This window comes from Parambassis ranga, chromosome 6 (assembly GCF_900634625.1).
Source record: "Parambassis ranga chromosome 6, fParRan2.1, whole genome shotgun sequence".
NCBI lineage: Eukaryota > Metazoa > Chordata > Actinopteri > Ambassidae > Parambassis > Parambassis ranga.
The window spans coordinates 9,711,788-9,729,000 of NC_041027.1; the positions used below are offsets into that span (position 1 = coordinate 9,711,788).

The 17,213-nt window shown below is 42.0% G+C and overlaps 1 protein-coding gene across 2 annotated transcripts in view; it reads right to left on the reverse strand.

Moving 5' to 3' along the window:
• Positions 1–17,213, reverse strand: part of trrap (transformation/transcription domain-associated protein) — a 60,948-nt gene that overhangs the window by 11,615 nt on the left and 32,120 nt on the right. For both annotated transcript variants that reach the window (XM_028407633.1, XM_028407632.1), the window contains 16 exons: positions 17,019–17,198; positions 16,584–16,730; positions 16,265–16,384; positions 14,780–15,067; positions 14,464–14,601; positions 14,102–14,214; positions 13,693–13,828; positions 11,483–11,674; positions 8,691–8,886; positions 7,732–7,850; positions 7,499–7,645; positions 6,766–6,866; positions 5,055–5,256; positions 3,923–4,084; positions 515–605; positions 43–248 (listed from right to left, as the gene is read on the reverse strand). In XM_028407633.1, coding sequence (XP_028263434.1) covers positions 43–248; positions 515–605; positions 3,923–4,084; positions 5,055–5,256; positions 6,766–6,866; positions 7,499–7,645; positions 7,732–7,850; positions 8,691–8,886; positions 11,483–11,674; positions 13,693–13,828; positions 14,102–14,214; positions 14,464–14,601; positions 14,780–15,067; positions 16,265–16,384; positions 16,584–16,730; positions 17,019–17,198 — 2,538 coding nt within the window. The remainder of the gene's footprint in view (positions 1–42; positions 249–514; positions 606–3,922; positions 4,085–5,054; positions 5,257–6,765; positions 6,867–7,498; positions 7,646–7,731; positions 7,851–8,690; positions 8,887–11,482; positions 11,675–13,692; positions 13,829–14,101; positions 14,215–14,463; positions 14,602–14,779; positions 15,068–16,264; positions 16,385–16,583; positions 16,731–17,018; positions 17,199–17,213) is intronic.

A 17,213-nucleotide genomic window follows, 5' to 3' on the forward strand; every position in this document is an offset into this window, starting at 1 on the left:
ACATATTCCGACATGCAAAGCCAGCACCTTTCTTTTTCTCACCTCTTCATGCCAGTTCTCTCTGAACCACACCATCTGGTCCACAATGCCCTCCAGGGAGGAGAGCAGAGTGGGGTGAAGCTCCCGCTGCATGTGCATGATCCGGCTGCACCGCCACATTGGGGCAGTAGCCCGGATAGGCCCCGGGTCGGAGGCCCCCGAGTGAGCCTGGGCCCCCACCGAGCTTGGCTGCTGCTGGCCAGATGCATCTGCGGTGGAGGAGTGGAAAGGAGCAGGAATGCGTTAGTGGTGGAAAAAGATGACAGAAGGAGAACCATAATTATGAGAAAGCAAATAGAAAAACTACTATCTACTACTGAGTAAACAAACCATACTCTACATGCTGGAAACATATTTTTGCACCAATATATACTTTAAAATATAATACCTCTGCATGATAGCAGCTGAAAAAAAGCTTTTAATGTTCAAAGTGTGGTAAAAAGGTACCACTCTACAGCCAGAAATGTTTACTTACCACTTTTGTAGCGCTCCCGCTGCTCGATCTTTAGAGTCAGGTAAAGGGTGCGGATTGGGAAGTAGACAGCCTGAGGGTACACTCGTCCCACCTAGCAGATAAAAGAGGGTCACAGATTACATTTCAAAGACTCCCCCTCAGGACAGCAAAGGAGGGAGAGGAAGCAATGGAGAGAGAGAGAGGGTGAGGGACAGAGAGTATGTGTGTGTGTCAAGTGAGGGAGATCATACTGATACAGCCAAAGACCTCTGCTGTAACAGAGGCAGTGTTTGAAGCTTTGAGTCAGAAGAGAGTTAGGCAAGTTAAAAACACGTCATGGCTGAATTACAAAACTGAATGTGACTGATGATGAAATTGCCTTCAAGACTTCAAGAAAAGTCACTGACAACACTGGAAAGCTTAATGGCTGGAATTGGGACAGAAGAGTTTTTAAACACATAGCGAGATCCACCTCCAACTTGGTGGAGTAAGATTCCTTTGATAAGTAGTGCACCAGGTGAATCCTACCTTTGGTGTGAATGTAATATTAGTCTTGGGTCACAGTTCAATGTGAAAGGATGATTCCTTAGCCACAGAACCTGTAGGTCAGCATCCAAACTAGATAACGTTCTGAAATCTGTTCTGTTCAAACGTGCCAACTATCCAATGAACAGAAAATCAATGTTGGCAAGGTAACATAATATGGATATTTGGTGCTTTTTGTTGATTTAAAGGGCTTGCTTAGGTCGGACTGTGGACTACTTAGGCAGGTCAGTCTCATTCAGTGTCACATAAACACGTTGATTTGTCATCCATTTATAGTAAGCTTAGGAGTGTTTTGGTCCAGATAGACTTTGCTTAAATCTTTTCTTGAACACACAGTACAGCAGAACTTCTGACCAAATATTCAAACCATTCCCTTTCTGTGGTTGTGATCCAACATCCACACACTTGTCAACAACAGACACTGCAACACATAAAGAGCACCCGGCGCAACATTTCACACACTGACACTGTAAATGAATCTCCACCTTTGCATGAAAAAGAAAACCTTTACACTTTGTGTGTGTGTGACACTCTCTGACTGAACAAAGTGCCTCAAGGTTGAACATGAGCAGTGAGAGGTCGATCATTATTAAAAACTATAACCTGAGGGAAAACAAGCCAGACAGAGTTTTGTTTTTTAATATATGGAACTGTCTGATGAGTCATCTTCATCCTTTTCTGGTTAGTGATATGTTATTAAAACAGACTCAAAGTGCATAGATAAAAACCAGGTCAAATAAAGAAAGCTCCTGATTCACTAGGTTTTAGTAGAAGTTGAATCCATAAGGTCCCCTAAGACACAGCTTCATGGGCTGCAATTAGATAGCTGCATGATCCTTCTAGGCCCTCTACAGGCCTGCAGGGCACCACCACATCTCAACAACACAACTGAGCTCAATGTGATTAAAGATGGGTTGAGAATGGGGTGGTGTTGGATGGGGCTACAGGAGTGAGACAGAGAAAGAAAGAGAAGAAGCTTTGTTTTTACTCTTTAGCCTGAGGCTAAATGGATTTTGGAACCTCTAAGCTTTCTCTGGTTTTATCCTCATTCATCTGACATCTGGCCTAGGTCTTCAGAGTGATACTCACACTCAAACCTGGCTGAGAATGGATTGGCCTTATAGCTAACTAGAAGGTACTGTAGTTCTCCTAAGACTACATGCACTACTAAAAGACCTGTTCATCATGTCTTTAGTGAGCTCTCTTAGGGATTTGATGCCTGAAGACATGTAACTCACAGCTCTTCATTGTCCATCAGCCAGCACCAAGGCAGGAAAGAGAGATAGGACTGACTGACTGATTGAAAGGCGGATGCTGCTCCAGGTCTAAGCCTGGGCAGCCTGAACACAACACAAAGGTGGAGAATGAAAACAGTTATTAAATGGAGACACTTCTCACAAAACACTTTCCACTTCCTCTGTCATGATGTAAGCATCATTAACTGTTACCAACATAAGGACACAGTGAGTGTATCCTCAAGAAAAAAAGGTAACTGCACTGAGAACAGTATTCAATAATTCATACACTGTCTTTATTTCTATTTCTTATATATCTCAATTGTATGTATTGCACGCAGTAAATTTTTAATTTCCATGATTCTCCTTTTATAATGTTTAAAATAGAGAGGAAGATTTAAACTGGAAAATACACTATGGAGATGAGCCGTCAGGAGTAAGTGGGAGAGGGAGTTCTAAGTGGCAGCTAACAGCTGCATTAAAGATGAAAGAGGAACGAAGGCAGAGGAAAGAGGAGGAACCAGAGATCACCACGCTAATGGGAAGATAAGAAATGTCACATATCGGCAAAGCTGAGGTGGGCTGAGGGGAAGAGGGCGAATGGTAGACAAGGTGGAAGCAACGAGAGAGGGTGGGAGTGCATGAGGGAAGGGGTGCAGAGATTCTCTGCTAACTTTCCAATTCATCTTCCCGCCTGTCCCTAGGCGCTCTTCTTCTCACCTTCATCAATATTTCAACATACGTTTTTTAAACATCCCGCCGCCGCAGAGAAACTCTAAATAATTCAGGCGAGTGAGAGAGATAAAGAATGCCATGCATTAAAATGTGTTTTTTCTTTACATATAAAGGCAAAGAAGAAAAGGGTGTGAACCTTTTATCCTTCAGTTGTTACAGGATGACAAGATAGACTGAAGCAAGGGTTAGATCTCCATAGAGGGAAAATGTGTATGGTCATATTAATGCAAAACAGTAATGTGTTTTGAACTATAAACAAATCTATAGGAAAAAAATCTAAATAAAAACATTTTTTAACAGTTTTTACCATCTGCATGCTAAAAGGTACTAGTCTGTTTTTTCATGACACCCCTAGATCTTGCTTCTCTCAACACTTCTCTCATCTGTTTGTTCTCTTTCATACTTTCCCTCATGTCCTCTTTAAAATATCTCAGCTCTGCTGAGAGGATGGCTGTTTGTTATAGCAGACTACTCTTTGAAGATCACCCTCTCCAAATTGTGCGGAAATAATACTCCATTAAGCAAAGCAAATTAGTCCTCGGTTTAATTACTAGCTCTGTTCCCGCAGTGCGGATGCATACAATATTAAGTTTATAATCATTTCTTGAACAAATAATTTAAAAACCAATTCACCAGGGAATGGTGAAAGCCAATAAATTGCTGTAAAAAGGGACAGTAAAAGAGTCTGAATGCCTAATTTGGTAAATAAAAAGCAAGGGAGAGACCACTTTGGCGTGAATGCAGTTAATTTATCTTGATTAGAAAGACGTGCATGAGGACTACGAGCCAGATGTGCTGCCCTAAATGGATGAAAGAATATGATTGATGGGTGCAGCAGACATGTGGATGGCGCCTATACTTGACAAAGATGTTTGATGTTTTTATTGGTGACTTAAGCTTAAACAGGCCTCACCTGGCTTATTAGATTGAGTAGAGGTTTGCCTTCTGATCCAACCAAGCAGGTCAGGAGCTGAGGTATCCACGCCAGCCACTGGATTGGGGGGACTCCGATGCAGTACTTGTCAACAGCATCTGCCAGAGTGTTCTTGTCATCAAAGCTGAGCAGCCACAGCACCTATAGAACACAAAACAATGTTCAAGGAAATAGAAACAGTAGCAGTCACATCAAAATACATCACAATAATCTAACCACTGTGTGACAGAAGTAGCAAGTGGTAATGTCACTAGCTTCAATCAGACCTTCGCTGGCTCTGTTCACAGCAGGGGGAGGAATGCAGAGTTTTATACAAGTATATCTTGGCAATTGTGATCAAAGCGGAGCCAGTGTGGAGGTGATCTCTCCTCCCCCGGTGTGCTTGTGTGTGCATCTACATTATGATGAAGACATTAACCCCAGCCAACCCCCCCAGGCTCTCTTTAGCAAGCCACCCCGAGTACACAGATTGTGTATAATTACTGATAATGACTGGTCATCTCACTTCATCCATCAGGACTAAGCACTGCCAAACCAGTTTGGCAACACAGTGCATGTAGAGCTGGGTCACCAGAAAAACATCTAATATACATGTGAAGCTAGTAGCAGCCTTTATTAAAACAGATAATACTGACACAGCAAGACCACATTTATTATTTATCCAGCTTGACACAGAGGCTTCCGTGTAATGAGCTGTGTGTGTATGTGAGATGGAATGCTTGTTAGCAAGGACTCCTTTACCTCCCACAAAGGGCTTACTGAACTGGTAAGTGTGGTAGAACTGTCTGACTGTTAGAGAAAGGGCAGTTCATGTAGAGGGTCGTGAGATTGGAGTGTCAGGGGAGGCCATTAGTCTGTTAACCCCTGGTGTCAAAGGACGGCCTTCACTCCACCATCGATCCACTGTGGGAACCAATCTATAGGCGACTGCTAGACTGTAATCGATGAAATAACCACTCTGAACTGGTAACTGTGGGAGTGTGTGTGTGTGTGAAGAAGGTTGCTGTTTTTAATGAACGAAAAACCATTTCACTAATGACAATGAGGACAAGAGAAAGAAAACAGTGATTAGACAATTTGGAACCCCATATGACTCTCCCCCTCTCCTCACCTTGGCTAAGTACTTGCGGGACTTGCTCTCGTTTTGGTGGCGGCAGGCGTGGAGGTAGCAAGTAATGGCAGAGACGCCCAGGTGAAGCTGGCGATCTTTGACAAAGATATTCTCTAGGTAGTCGCCCCACATGGCCCAGGCTTTCACTAGGACATCGTGCATCTGTACCGCTGCTGAAAAGGCCTTGTTGGCCTCCTCTGACCTGGAACGTGGAGGAAAGAAAGTAAAGAGAGTGAGGCACAGGCAGAGTGTCAAGTGCAAATGAGCAAAGGGAGGGGGAATGGGATTGAGAGAAAAAAAGTAAAAGTGATGCCCTAAACACCTGAGACACAAAAAAAAGAAGAAAGATGGTGCTTGTAAACTTGATTAGTTAAAATTTTCTAAGTTGTAATTTCATGAATTTCCCTCTCTGACACTTCATTTACTTACCAACCCTACCATGCTGTGCAGATCAATCCATTTAAATCTCCCTATTGACAGAGCTGCAGCAAAATAAAAACCTCAGTGTATATGCACAAATAAATATTATTCTTACAGCTCAGTGAGAAGTGTTGGCTGATAAACTTGAAGTTTTTTTATTGTGACACTGCAACCTAGCAGTCACACACTATTAAATTGCAGGCAAATAAATAGATAGGTGAACTCTGGCAGGAGACCTGAGTTTTGACTGCACTACTTATGCTGACAGAGAAATATATTTTGAATCATCAGCTATTTTCACCACACCGAGCGGCGTTTAACCACTTCTTGGCAAACAGTCTGAATAATTTTTACACACCTTTCAAACCTTTGATTAATAAATAAGATGCAAGAGACACCCCAAGACGCACCATTCGGCAGTCAAAATGAGGAGACAGGCCTGTTAACGGAGGAAAAGTCTGACTGAGCTGCAGGACCTCCATTTTAGGAGCGCTTCCAAAATGACTCTCCTGCTTACTTACAGTGAAATGTCTCCCAAGCCAATCAATTAAAATGCGTTATTATAAAAGGCATTTTGGCATATGATTAAAATTGGGAGCTTGATTGCTATGGGAGTCAGAGCCGAAGACCCTTCAGTAATACTTAATGGGGTTTCCTCAGTCACTTTGCGAGTGTTAAAGTACATTAACAGTTTCTACTACCCGGCTCAACAGGAGCGCAGGCACCCAACAGACTGTCAAATCTCTGACACCCATTTAATTGAATGATCCCCAAATCCATAGCACATGTGGTTCCACACACACACACCAATCTCTGAACCCCTAACCCCCACTCTGCTGTTAATTCTCCCCCCGTGTAGGGGGAACTTAATGATTGCAATAAACCCTGCTGAGGTGGAGGCAAGTTCTGCTGATCCCAGAGATTCCTGCAAATTGCCTTGAGTTAATTATTGAGCCGCATATACATTTAATAAGCCTTCCTCAATTTGTCTTTCACCCCTCAGGACGCCATGTCACGTCAAAGATGATGGGCAAAAAGGGGGTGCCAAAAAATAAGGGGGTGTTAAAGAGTGTGGCTCAGGGATCTACACAGCCCAGAAAAAGCAATGAGTCATAACCCCAGCGGTGCCTCACCTTGAGGCTATGTGCTGGCTGAATAAAGCACCCACACACAGTTAGGGGGCCACTGACACACTTTCAAGGCGATGTGATATAGTCAGTGACAGAAGGAGAAATGCAAAGAACAAAGGGAAAAGTTGTCAAAGACAAACCAGCTTCTGTACTGTACATACTTGTTGATTTGAGCCAGGAACATGCCCTTCAGAGCATAAAACTCGGCTGTCATCTCCTTGGTGAAGTACTTCAGGTTGGTCGACTCAATCACCTCTAATCCCTATAAACACAGAGGGAAGAACAACAGACGTTTAACTTCAGGAAAGAAACTTTCATTTGACACCAGAGAGAGGAATCCTTAAGAACTTACAACAGCATTCTGTTTTAGACAGGGCCATAATCACAGGTGAAAAACAAACAAACCGCTCACTGTTCATTAAGAAGTAAGAAAAGAGGTGTTCAGGGAGCTAAACTTCCATTACGGTGTGCCTCTGATTAGGTGTCCCCTATGTGCTGCTGTGACAAATGATGTGTAGCAGGAGAAAGAGACATAGAGAACCAGAGATGAGATAGAAGAGAGGGAGGGGAGTATCTACTGGCACTTTTAATGACTTGTGGTGTGCTGAACTGCTTCTATTAATCAGAGCACTCCATGGGCTTAAGAGCAAGCTACTGAGTTACACTCTCTTATAAGTCTCACTGCTATAACTTGTCACCTAGAGCCACCCTAAACACTTCCTGTTCTCACTACTTTAGCTACGATTCCAGCTTCTACCGACAGAAATCAACACACAGCATTAATTCATACTTTGTGCATCAAATGTGTTTGGGTAGAACACAAAGCGAGTGCATGTAGAAAAGGGCTTTCTTGTTAAAAACAGAAATGAGGGATGTAGGAGCCGTCCATCTCACCTGCATGCATTCGTTCTTGCCCATAACACCAGCCAGCTGCAAATAACACTTGACCTGCTGTCTGATCTTCTGGAAGCAGTCGACAATGGGAACTGTAGGGATGGTATGGATGCGACTCAGAATGTCCAGAGCCACATTCACCAGTCCCTGCGGAAACAGCAGCATGCCATGGTGTCATTAACAAACATACATCAATTAAAAGGATGAAGCTGTGGTATTTTTTAAGGCTGTACCTGTTTGCGAGCGATCTTGCCATACTGAATGATGGCAGAAGCTGAGGCGTGAACGCCCAACATGGCATTGTTGTTGTTCGGATCATGTTGCGTGTTTGTTTCATATGCTGTCACTATGGCTGTGAACAGAGGCAAAGAGTATAATAAACATCTTTTTTTTTTTTTTTTTTTTTTTTTACAGAAGTGTTATTAGATCACAAAGTAACGAAAAACAGAGCAGCTTAGAAGGCTGAGAATACTTGAGCTGTCATCACGCAGAGGAGGGCAGTGGGGACTAAACGTATTAATTTTATCATGAAAACTCCATTTCACTTCAACTTTGAAGGCTGCCATGAAGTGAATTTTACTGGCATGGTGCTGCGAAATCCGTGCTATCATTATTTCAATGTGAGTTGAGGGCTCAAGTTGCTTGAGACATCACATTTTGCAGTGGCTGCCTCTCTGAGTGGTTTCAAAGTCACTGCGGGAGAGAGTTGAGCACTGAGCAAGGTAAACACGTGTGTGTCACGAGTGTGTGTGTGTTGTGTCCCGCAGTGAGAGAGAGTGCTTTAGTGGGCTGACATTTGGAAATGTACCAAGACCCTGGAGGGGGTTCTGAACATCGTGGCCTTTTAAAGGATACCCCTTCCTGAAAATGGTGGATACAAAGCAACAATTTGAAAGTGAGGCATCCCGTAAAAATACAAGTAGTAAGTACAATGCCTCAAACTCAAGCGCAACCCCTAGAGTTAAAAAAGGAAGCCAACATGTGTAGTTGTCAATGTAGTTTCTTGAGTAGCCACTCAAAAGTGAGTCCTTCCAGTCATATATACATAATGAAAATTGCAACTACCTTGAGTGACAGGTAGTTCAACTTTCAACACACTGAGATCTTTGCCCATATAGAGAACACTACAGGGTGATATCACACAACCCAGCATGTTCATCCATCTTTATTTACAGACTATCCTACGTTGTACCTTGGTAGTGGTGTTGGCGCCACATGAATATGCTGCTCCAGTGAGACAGGTCGTCAGAAACAATGGGCAGGCGGTTCCTCCAGGTCTTCACCACAGTCTTCATGTCGTGGAGGCTGGTGTTACGGCCCAGGTTTGCCGGCTGGAGCCCGGTGTTAATCTGAGCTGCCTCCTGCAGCTCGATGATCTGCTGTGCCGCCTGGGGAGAAATGATAATTAAAACTCTGCTAGCATCCTTTTTGTAACTTTCACATAAAATTCATGATTATCTATAGCGGGCTCACTTGAATCTATGAGTGCAACTTTAAATTAAAATATTTACATTTTTATGGTCTGTTCATCGTAGCCATTCTGAGCCAGCAGACAAATGGCTGAATATTTCTCATCCTTGTAATGACTTTTTTTTGTTGTGAGTTTGTGGTGTTGCCAGGTCAGTTTCAAATAATTGGTTCAGGCATGATACCAGCTAAAGTTAATCTTGTAGATATTTTGTATGCATATATAAACAACAATCAATAAATAGCTTTCCTAGCCAGTTTGCACTGAATTACACACACAAACACAGCCCATCTGCCATTGATCAGTGCCGTGTCACTTTTTGAAATACAATTTTTTTTCATTTTTATGTTCTGTTGATGCTTCAGAGCCAAAGACATTTTAAGCTTTCTGTGCTTTAGGGAGGTCTGACATGCAATTGGAAGTTTTTCACTAGACAGTGAGCCATTAAAAGGTCTTGTGCCTGTGTGCCTCATCTCCCATATGAGGTTTTTTATTACTTTCCTCAGTCTTAAACAGCACAATGAAGCAGAACATAACTAAAGACTAAACTAAAGAGAATAGACCATGGTTAGAAAGAGGATATATGGAGGGTTTGAAGATCTATGTTTAATTACGATGTAGAAAGATGGTATGGGAGATGTGGGAACAGGAGATAGATGGAGGGAACAGGGAGGAAGGTGATGGCAGAGTGTGAGACTGCTGTGGTAATAGGAAAAAGACGGTGTGAGAGTATAAGGTAGAAGCATGGAGGGGGAAAATAATATAAAATGCAGCAACTGAAATAGCAAGTAGAGGACTGTGACTACTGCCACATTAAAAAAAACACAATCCCTTCAAGTACAGACAGATCTAAACATGAATTGGATAAGATGTACACCTTCTATACTTTTGTTTTAGATTTTTTTTGTCCAGCCAGGGGTAGAGGAGGTAGTCATCAACTTTGCCATTCAGCTCAGATTTTATGAAAACACTTTCTAAATGAAAATGCAGTCCAGATTTATCTGGCTCTTAATTTTTGTGGAGTGGGAATGATCATGCAATACACATTTACAGTTATTGTGAATTCAGTTCATTAGCATGTTAATCAGAACTGAATTAAGAGGCCACTGAAGATGCCCCCACCCCGGCTCTACTGTGTATCATATCAAACATCTGACATTTAATTCAATTTTCTCCTTTTCGGGCTAATTTAACAGAATGATTACGAGGAGATACCTGTATTCCTCCATATAGCAAAAATGTCATAAGGACAAAAAACACACACTTTTCTTGCAATTGAAACGCCGTACAGCAGTCATTTTTTATGCCACCAAAATAATTTAGCAGGAAAAAAAATCATTAGTTCTTTCTACATCACTTGAAGAGCTAATCTGCTCTGAAGCGGCACAAAAAACGACAAGTAAATGGGAAAATATGAGAATGATAAGCGAGGGCTTCTATCTCATTTTGTAAAAAGAAGCCTCATTGATCGGCCCGAAGAAGCACTGAGAACATATAATCAATCATTCCATTATAACTACTCATCAATCAATATTAATGCCAACCCTCATAATCGATAGTGTGGGTGATAATCCATTGATCGTCAGTCACTGCTGAGACCTGGGATTTGATGATAACATGATTCAAATGGTATTTGAACCCCACTGTATTTTCAGGGTCTGAGCTTCTCAGGCTCAGGCTCATGGAGTCGTGAATTTGAGATATAGAGTTTGGAATGGAGATTTACAACAGGGCTGCTTGGCTGGGTAGAGGAATAAATAGCTTGTTTTCCCTGAGCTAGGGTAAATAATTGGACTTCACATATGTGAGCGCGCACACACACACACACAGACACACAAAGACAAAGAACAGAGTCACACAATTCAAATACCCCTTTTGAAAAGATAAATGTAGTGAATCAGAGCTGTGCTGAAGACTTAACCCCCCCCCCCCCATTCCCAAAACAAAATAAATTAGGCAGTACAATATTTTTCACAATTATCTGTTAATATCAGCTGATGGCCTATTTCTAACCTTCATTCAGACCGTCCCATTCATCATGTAAATGTAATTCTGCTGCAGGTATTTAATCAAATAGTATCTGATGGCAGGGAAGTAATTACAGCCATTCCAAACTAACTCTCTTTCTTCCCTCCTCACTTTCGCCATGTGTCCCCTCATTCTCTTCCCTCTTCACCTTTTTCAATTTCCAGCGTCTTCTTTTTTTTCATCTTTGCCCCATCTATTGTAATCTCTTGTGGCGGAATCAAAGAGGCTTAAAAGGGTTTTTGATTTTTTTTTTTTTTAATCATGTGTCTCAATTTTACAAAATGTGAGCAGGAGATGGAAGCTGTTATCAGCATTACTCAACAGAACAGTGTCTCGGGGCTACTGATGATCTCTTGACATGCATCTTAAGTACTTATCACAATGGACTTGACTTCTCCTTTGCTACCCATACTGGATTCTATGTCAGTTCAAAAGCAGCCTTTGTACAGATGGGGGGAGGGGACTGTTCATGCATTTTGTATACTGACCTGCAGCAGTGGAGTATGCACGTGGGAAACAATGTGAGGCAATCTCCTCCACTCTCGAATGGCCAGGCTAGAGGCCATCTCCACCAGACGCTCTATGAAATTGAGCTGCTGGTCCTCTGGGTTGCAGATGGCCAGGTAGCCTCGATGCATGTTCACCTTCCAAGCCATCTCCTTGGGACAGCTCAGCTCCACCTGGAAATCAACCATATGTAAAGCTAAATGTAGAGCAGCAAAGAAATGTCACGAACTCAGAGCTGAGCATATTCAACTTTTTCTTTTTAAATGAATTATATCAGACAATGAGTTCTTAAGTGGTCAGCTTCATTTTACACAAACAATTGATTTGATGCTTGCTCATTACTACCATAGATATCACAAATGCTGCTGCTGCTGGAAATGAGAGTTTTGTTACTTACTCCCTTTGTCTGAGACGCATAAATGTAATCTGCATTTTCCATCAGTCAATTTGTTGCCTTACCATCTGCTTTCTCCAGAAAAATCAAAGCTATACTTGTGTTTACACACTTAAACAGCTTGATTAGGCTTGTAGATGTCAATCATTTAGACTGTTTTTCTCCATACTGACAGCACCACGTGATATAATGCTAGGTTGAACAGGCTGGCAATTTCCTCAAACAATCTTCCTTAAAGTTTGCAGATTTGTTTTATCTTACACTTTCTACACACCAACTCTTTGTAGAATATTTTACATTTATTGTAAAATGTAAATGTAGAATGGCTGAACTCACAATGCAGTGATTATGTGGATCATGCTGTGTATAGTGCCAGGAAGAACGGACCATTTTAAGAAATTTGCGAGCGTATTTTCCAAATATTGACATGGACAGTGTATGTGCTGCTGTGCTTTTTTGTGTGTGTTTGTCCCCATGATGTCAAGCTGAACAGTGTGCACTGTAAGGGTGGCGGTTTTAATTAAATGAAAACACCCAAGGGGAAAAGGCCTATGACATTTTTCCCTGCATAATTTAATACTTTAGAAAAATACACAATGCCAGATCCGATTCATTTTCTGAATGGATTCAGCAGGACTTTTGTACTAATGACTAATAAACATGACAAGTCTGACACAGAGGCAGAGAAGCAGAAAAGGCCCTGCTATTGATTAAAACACAGAGTGCATTAACACCAAACAAATAATAGCCAAAGGGAGCCTCTTATGTCACACCTGTTTGCTGTTGTGTGTTTACAAGTGAATGAGAGAAGGCCAAAAAAAAGTGAAAAGAGGAAGAAAACATAGGTGTGTATTTGTGTGCTCTTCCGTTCAGAAAATTACAGTGATCGGTCAAAGCGCACTTATCGCAGGTGACGCTTGATGAATGTCCTGGAGACAGGGCCGCCCTTATCAAGAGCCAGCTTTAATTGAAAGCAGGGACATTTGGACTTCGCCCCTGAGCTGGTGAGCAGCGGGCAGGCAGGCACCTGAAAGCCTTGCTCCTCTCCTCTGCCATAAAACAAATCACCCTGCAGCAGATGCTGGAGTAATTATTCACGCGCACAGCTGTCGTAAATATTAGCTGTTATAGCCAGAGCTATGGAGCGAGGCAAGAAGAGAGAAGAAAGTAGAGAAGGGAGTAATACTGGAGAGAAGACCAAGAAGAGACGCTGGGGAAGTACAAGACAAAAGAAAGAGAAATGAGTACTCAAAGGGAGGAAGGAATGGAACAAGGAGGAAGGGATATAGTGGAGTTGGTGTTGCCATCCAGACAATTTAATTAGATGTCACCTTAGGACAGAGCGGCTCAATGGATTGGTTCCAAGTCTCCTTGAAAGAGCAAAGCAGGAGTATTTGTTATATGTCAGGTACTATCACACGCTCGCCACCCATCCACACTTTGTTTTAGGAAACATGAGGCCAGTAAATTCACAGAGCAAACAGCTCAGCTGCATTTCCTCAGCTTTACAGCCATCTCTCGTTCTCCCAGGCTGTATGGGCTTATGCAGGGGCTGGACTGCACCAGTATCATGTTACTTTACTTCACACTAACATGATGCCTATGCTTAAGCTACAGCACTTTCATAGAAACCACAAAAAAAATTAAAAAGTTTGGTAGAGTCTCTTTGGTTCACCATATAGCTTCTATTTTCAGTCAACTGTTGGGGGTTACCGTAACCTCTGTAGAACAATGAGAAGATACATGTATGCAGAAATGAATGCAAGCATTTTAACATGGTGATTAACCACCACTCACCTGTGACAAAGCTTCCTTCATAGCAGCCCAATTGGTGACCCTCCAAGCACACTCAAGCACTAGATAAGGATTGGAGTGACCTTTAGACTGGCCATATTCAGTCAGTGGTTCCCACTGGTTTAATTCCTTAGAACAGCTGGAGATGAAGACAAAGTAAGAACAAAGAATGCAAAAAGTTTAGTAAGCCTGAAAAGCTGATACAGCTGCTCTGCTTTGTAGGGACCAAGTTTAAAACTAGAGCAAAAACATATAAATCATATATCAGGTATATACAGTCAGGGCTTGTATATATCACAAAGAAGGTGGATCCAGGTATCATACTCAGTTTCATTAGATCATAACAGATTACAGACTTGAATTAAAAAACAAACAAACAAAAAAAGCACACTTTCTGTTCCATAAATCTTACCGTATCCAGTGGTCCTCCCAGAGTTGATACTCTGGGAAAACGGCTGGGGACACATTGCTCCGCTCATGCTCTTTTCTAGCCTTCTCCATCGCCTTCTCGTAGCTTTCCTGGGCCTGAACAAAGAAATTGTTAGTTTACTAAAATATCAGAGATGCCTTTCTACAAAATGCAAAATAATCTAACAATTCTACAAACTGCATGTCCCTCAATGACCATAAAGTGGAATGCCTTCATGAATACAGGGTTTATTTGCTGCAGTAGACTGCATTAACTTTAACAAGGTGGACCTAATAAATTAGTAATTAGATATACAAACATAAATCTCAAAGCAGCCAGTAGGTCTACCCCAAGCTCTCTCTCACCTGTTCAAAGAAGCCATGCTGTTCGTATGCAATGGCTGTAGCTGTTTCTGGGAACTTGCACCTCTTCTGCCATAGGCCAGCCCACATGTCCTCCTCCTGGAGAAGAGAGTAGAGCTCTGCCAAGGAGTCCAAAATTTCCTACACAGAAGAAGAACAAAATGTGGATGGCAGCAGAACAAATTGAAAAACTGCAGTGATCAAACTGTAAATTTAATGAGTCTACATCAAATATGGTCAAATAAATAAAGAAAGAAAATGAATAAAATAACCTTATAAATGTATAACAAGCTTGGAACCTAAGTAAAAATACACATACCTGTTGAGGCGGTGTGATGCTCTCCTGTTCATAAAACTCTGTGCTCTGCTTAGGTTTACTGTGCAAGCTGAGGCCCTTTTCAAAGGCCTGCTGCTCCAGCATGAGGGTGGAGCGCAGCCAGAGGTTGTGCGTCTTGCCCAAGTACTTCAGCACACAGGGGCGGATGGGAATAGGAGGCACACACTGGGACATGGCTTCCACAAAGCAGTTTAGGGCACTGGGCTGGCAGTCCCTCTGGGCCTGGTGGCTGCCACTGCATAGGAAAGGACTCATTTCTCCAGACAAAGCCTGGAAAGGCGAGAAAGAGGGATCACAAATTACCCCGTTTTACTTCAGCAGCAGAGCACTGATACGACATATTGATAAAAGCATTCTGTTGCATGTACGGGATGCAACACGATGCCAATTTCCAGTAAGAGAAAGCTGTTAAGAAACAGGAAAAGAGAGGTAGGAGATAACAGGTAGAGGGGTGACAAATGACAAACTGTATGCAGTCTTCCTGTGCATTCAGACCACGAGAAACATGATCAACAAGTAGATCCATGAATTTCCCACAGAGATCTGCAACATGCACCATGCTGTGCTTATTATATACACATTTATATAAATAGTCAATAATGGAAAATAAATACTCTGCCTGTAATTTCAAGCTGGGCCTTCTTGGAAGTCTTGTTTATATTTATTGTTAAAAATCTGTGAAAATATTTTTAATGCTTCTTAACCCTCAGATCTCCTCAGAGTGGACTTTGAGCACGATCACAGGGTTAGTGCTCTGAAAATCATGACTGACACACACTGATGTGTTGGTAATGAATATAATTTTCACTGCCTGTTGACAGCATTGAGTAATTCATGCCTTGATGGTCACTTTAATTAAACTGGTGGTGAGCACTAACATGTCATCAAAGGAAAAAGGCAGCTTCTTTCTATCATTATATATGAAGCTTGAGATGCAGTAATCACTCTATTTTCACCATAAATTGATGTAATAGTGGCATGAAATGCAGAGCTAAGGCAGGACTCAAAACTATGTGACATGATTTGTGACTTGTCATATGAACAAAATCTGAATCTTGCAGTCATTTTTAATCAAGGTCTTTGAATGAGTCTCAAAATACTAGATGCGCATTCGGTTCATTAAACTCATTGCAGCCTTCTCCCTCTGCTTTCTTCTTTCCATTTTTAGTATAAATTAATCTGTCCTCATTAAGCAGGATTGCACATTTTGAGACAGAAAATGAGGTGGTCAAGGTCAGATACTGTCGGCTCGCTAACCAAAAAAAGATATCTCGAATATGTTTGTGTGCATGTGTGTAGAAAGCGATCACAAATGGGCAACATGCAGGAAATAAATATGGAGAGAAGTGTAAGGTGGCTAACTGTCATTTTGGATTTTCCAAATGTGGGATAAAATTTGGGATTTAAGGAGTGGTGAGAAGAGCCACTGTGGGTGCAGCAATATAACCGCCAGTAAATCATACTCACATGCTGCTGCCTGTCAGAAAGGATCTTCCAGAGGCGAGGGAAAAGCTGAACCCAGGTCCTCTCAGCCAGTGGTGTGGAGATGTGACAGAGCTGGACCAGGGCATTTAGAAGTGCCCCTGTCTAACAGACAAGAAAAAAAAAATCAGCTTCTGGCTGCTGACTCAGCAAGGTTTTGATTCTTGAATGTTGTCTTCAAGAGTTTTGCCTTTGACAGTCTAACAATAGTCTTCTTGTATTTTTTATGACAAAAATCAATACATCGATACCAACAAAACAGGAATGTGTTTAATAATCTGCTGGTTCGAGAGACCAAACTTACTTTGACCTCCCGTAATGAGTCGAGGAACTTGTCATGGCGGTTGGTAAGCATGTGCAGTTGGTTTCCTGTGTCTCTCTCAGCCTGCTCCTTAGTTTTAGGAATGGCTGTCTGGTCACCTGGTGGTAATTCTATATCAATCTCCACATCCTGCCAGGGAATTAAAGAAAGCAGAAGAAAAACATTGTCATCTGGTGGAAATTTATTCTTCAGGAGAAATGAATACCATTTAAAAAGGGCACTTAGTGACATTAAAATATCAAAAGCTTTGTGATAATAGGCCAGTGATGAGCACAGACAACTTTTAAAAAGACAAAAGTCTCTTTAGTCTTTTGTGAGATCCACAGCATGCAACACACGCCTAATGGGATAATGTGCTAATTTATGTGAGATGCATTGTAAGAGGTTTGTGTACATGCATCTGTCTCTGTGTCCCACCTCTTCCTTGGTCTCACTGTTTTCCCTCTCACGCGGCTCCTGCTTGACGTGGGTTGCCATGGCGAAGGCAGCACGGTCATGGCTGTCAGCCAGGTTGATGACGTTGGTAATGGACGGCAGCATAGATCCCTGGCAACTAGTGCCAATGATGGTGTTCCGTTCGCACACAGCCAGTAATAGCTTTAAAGAACATAA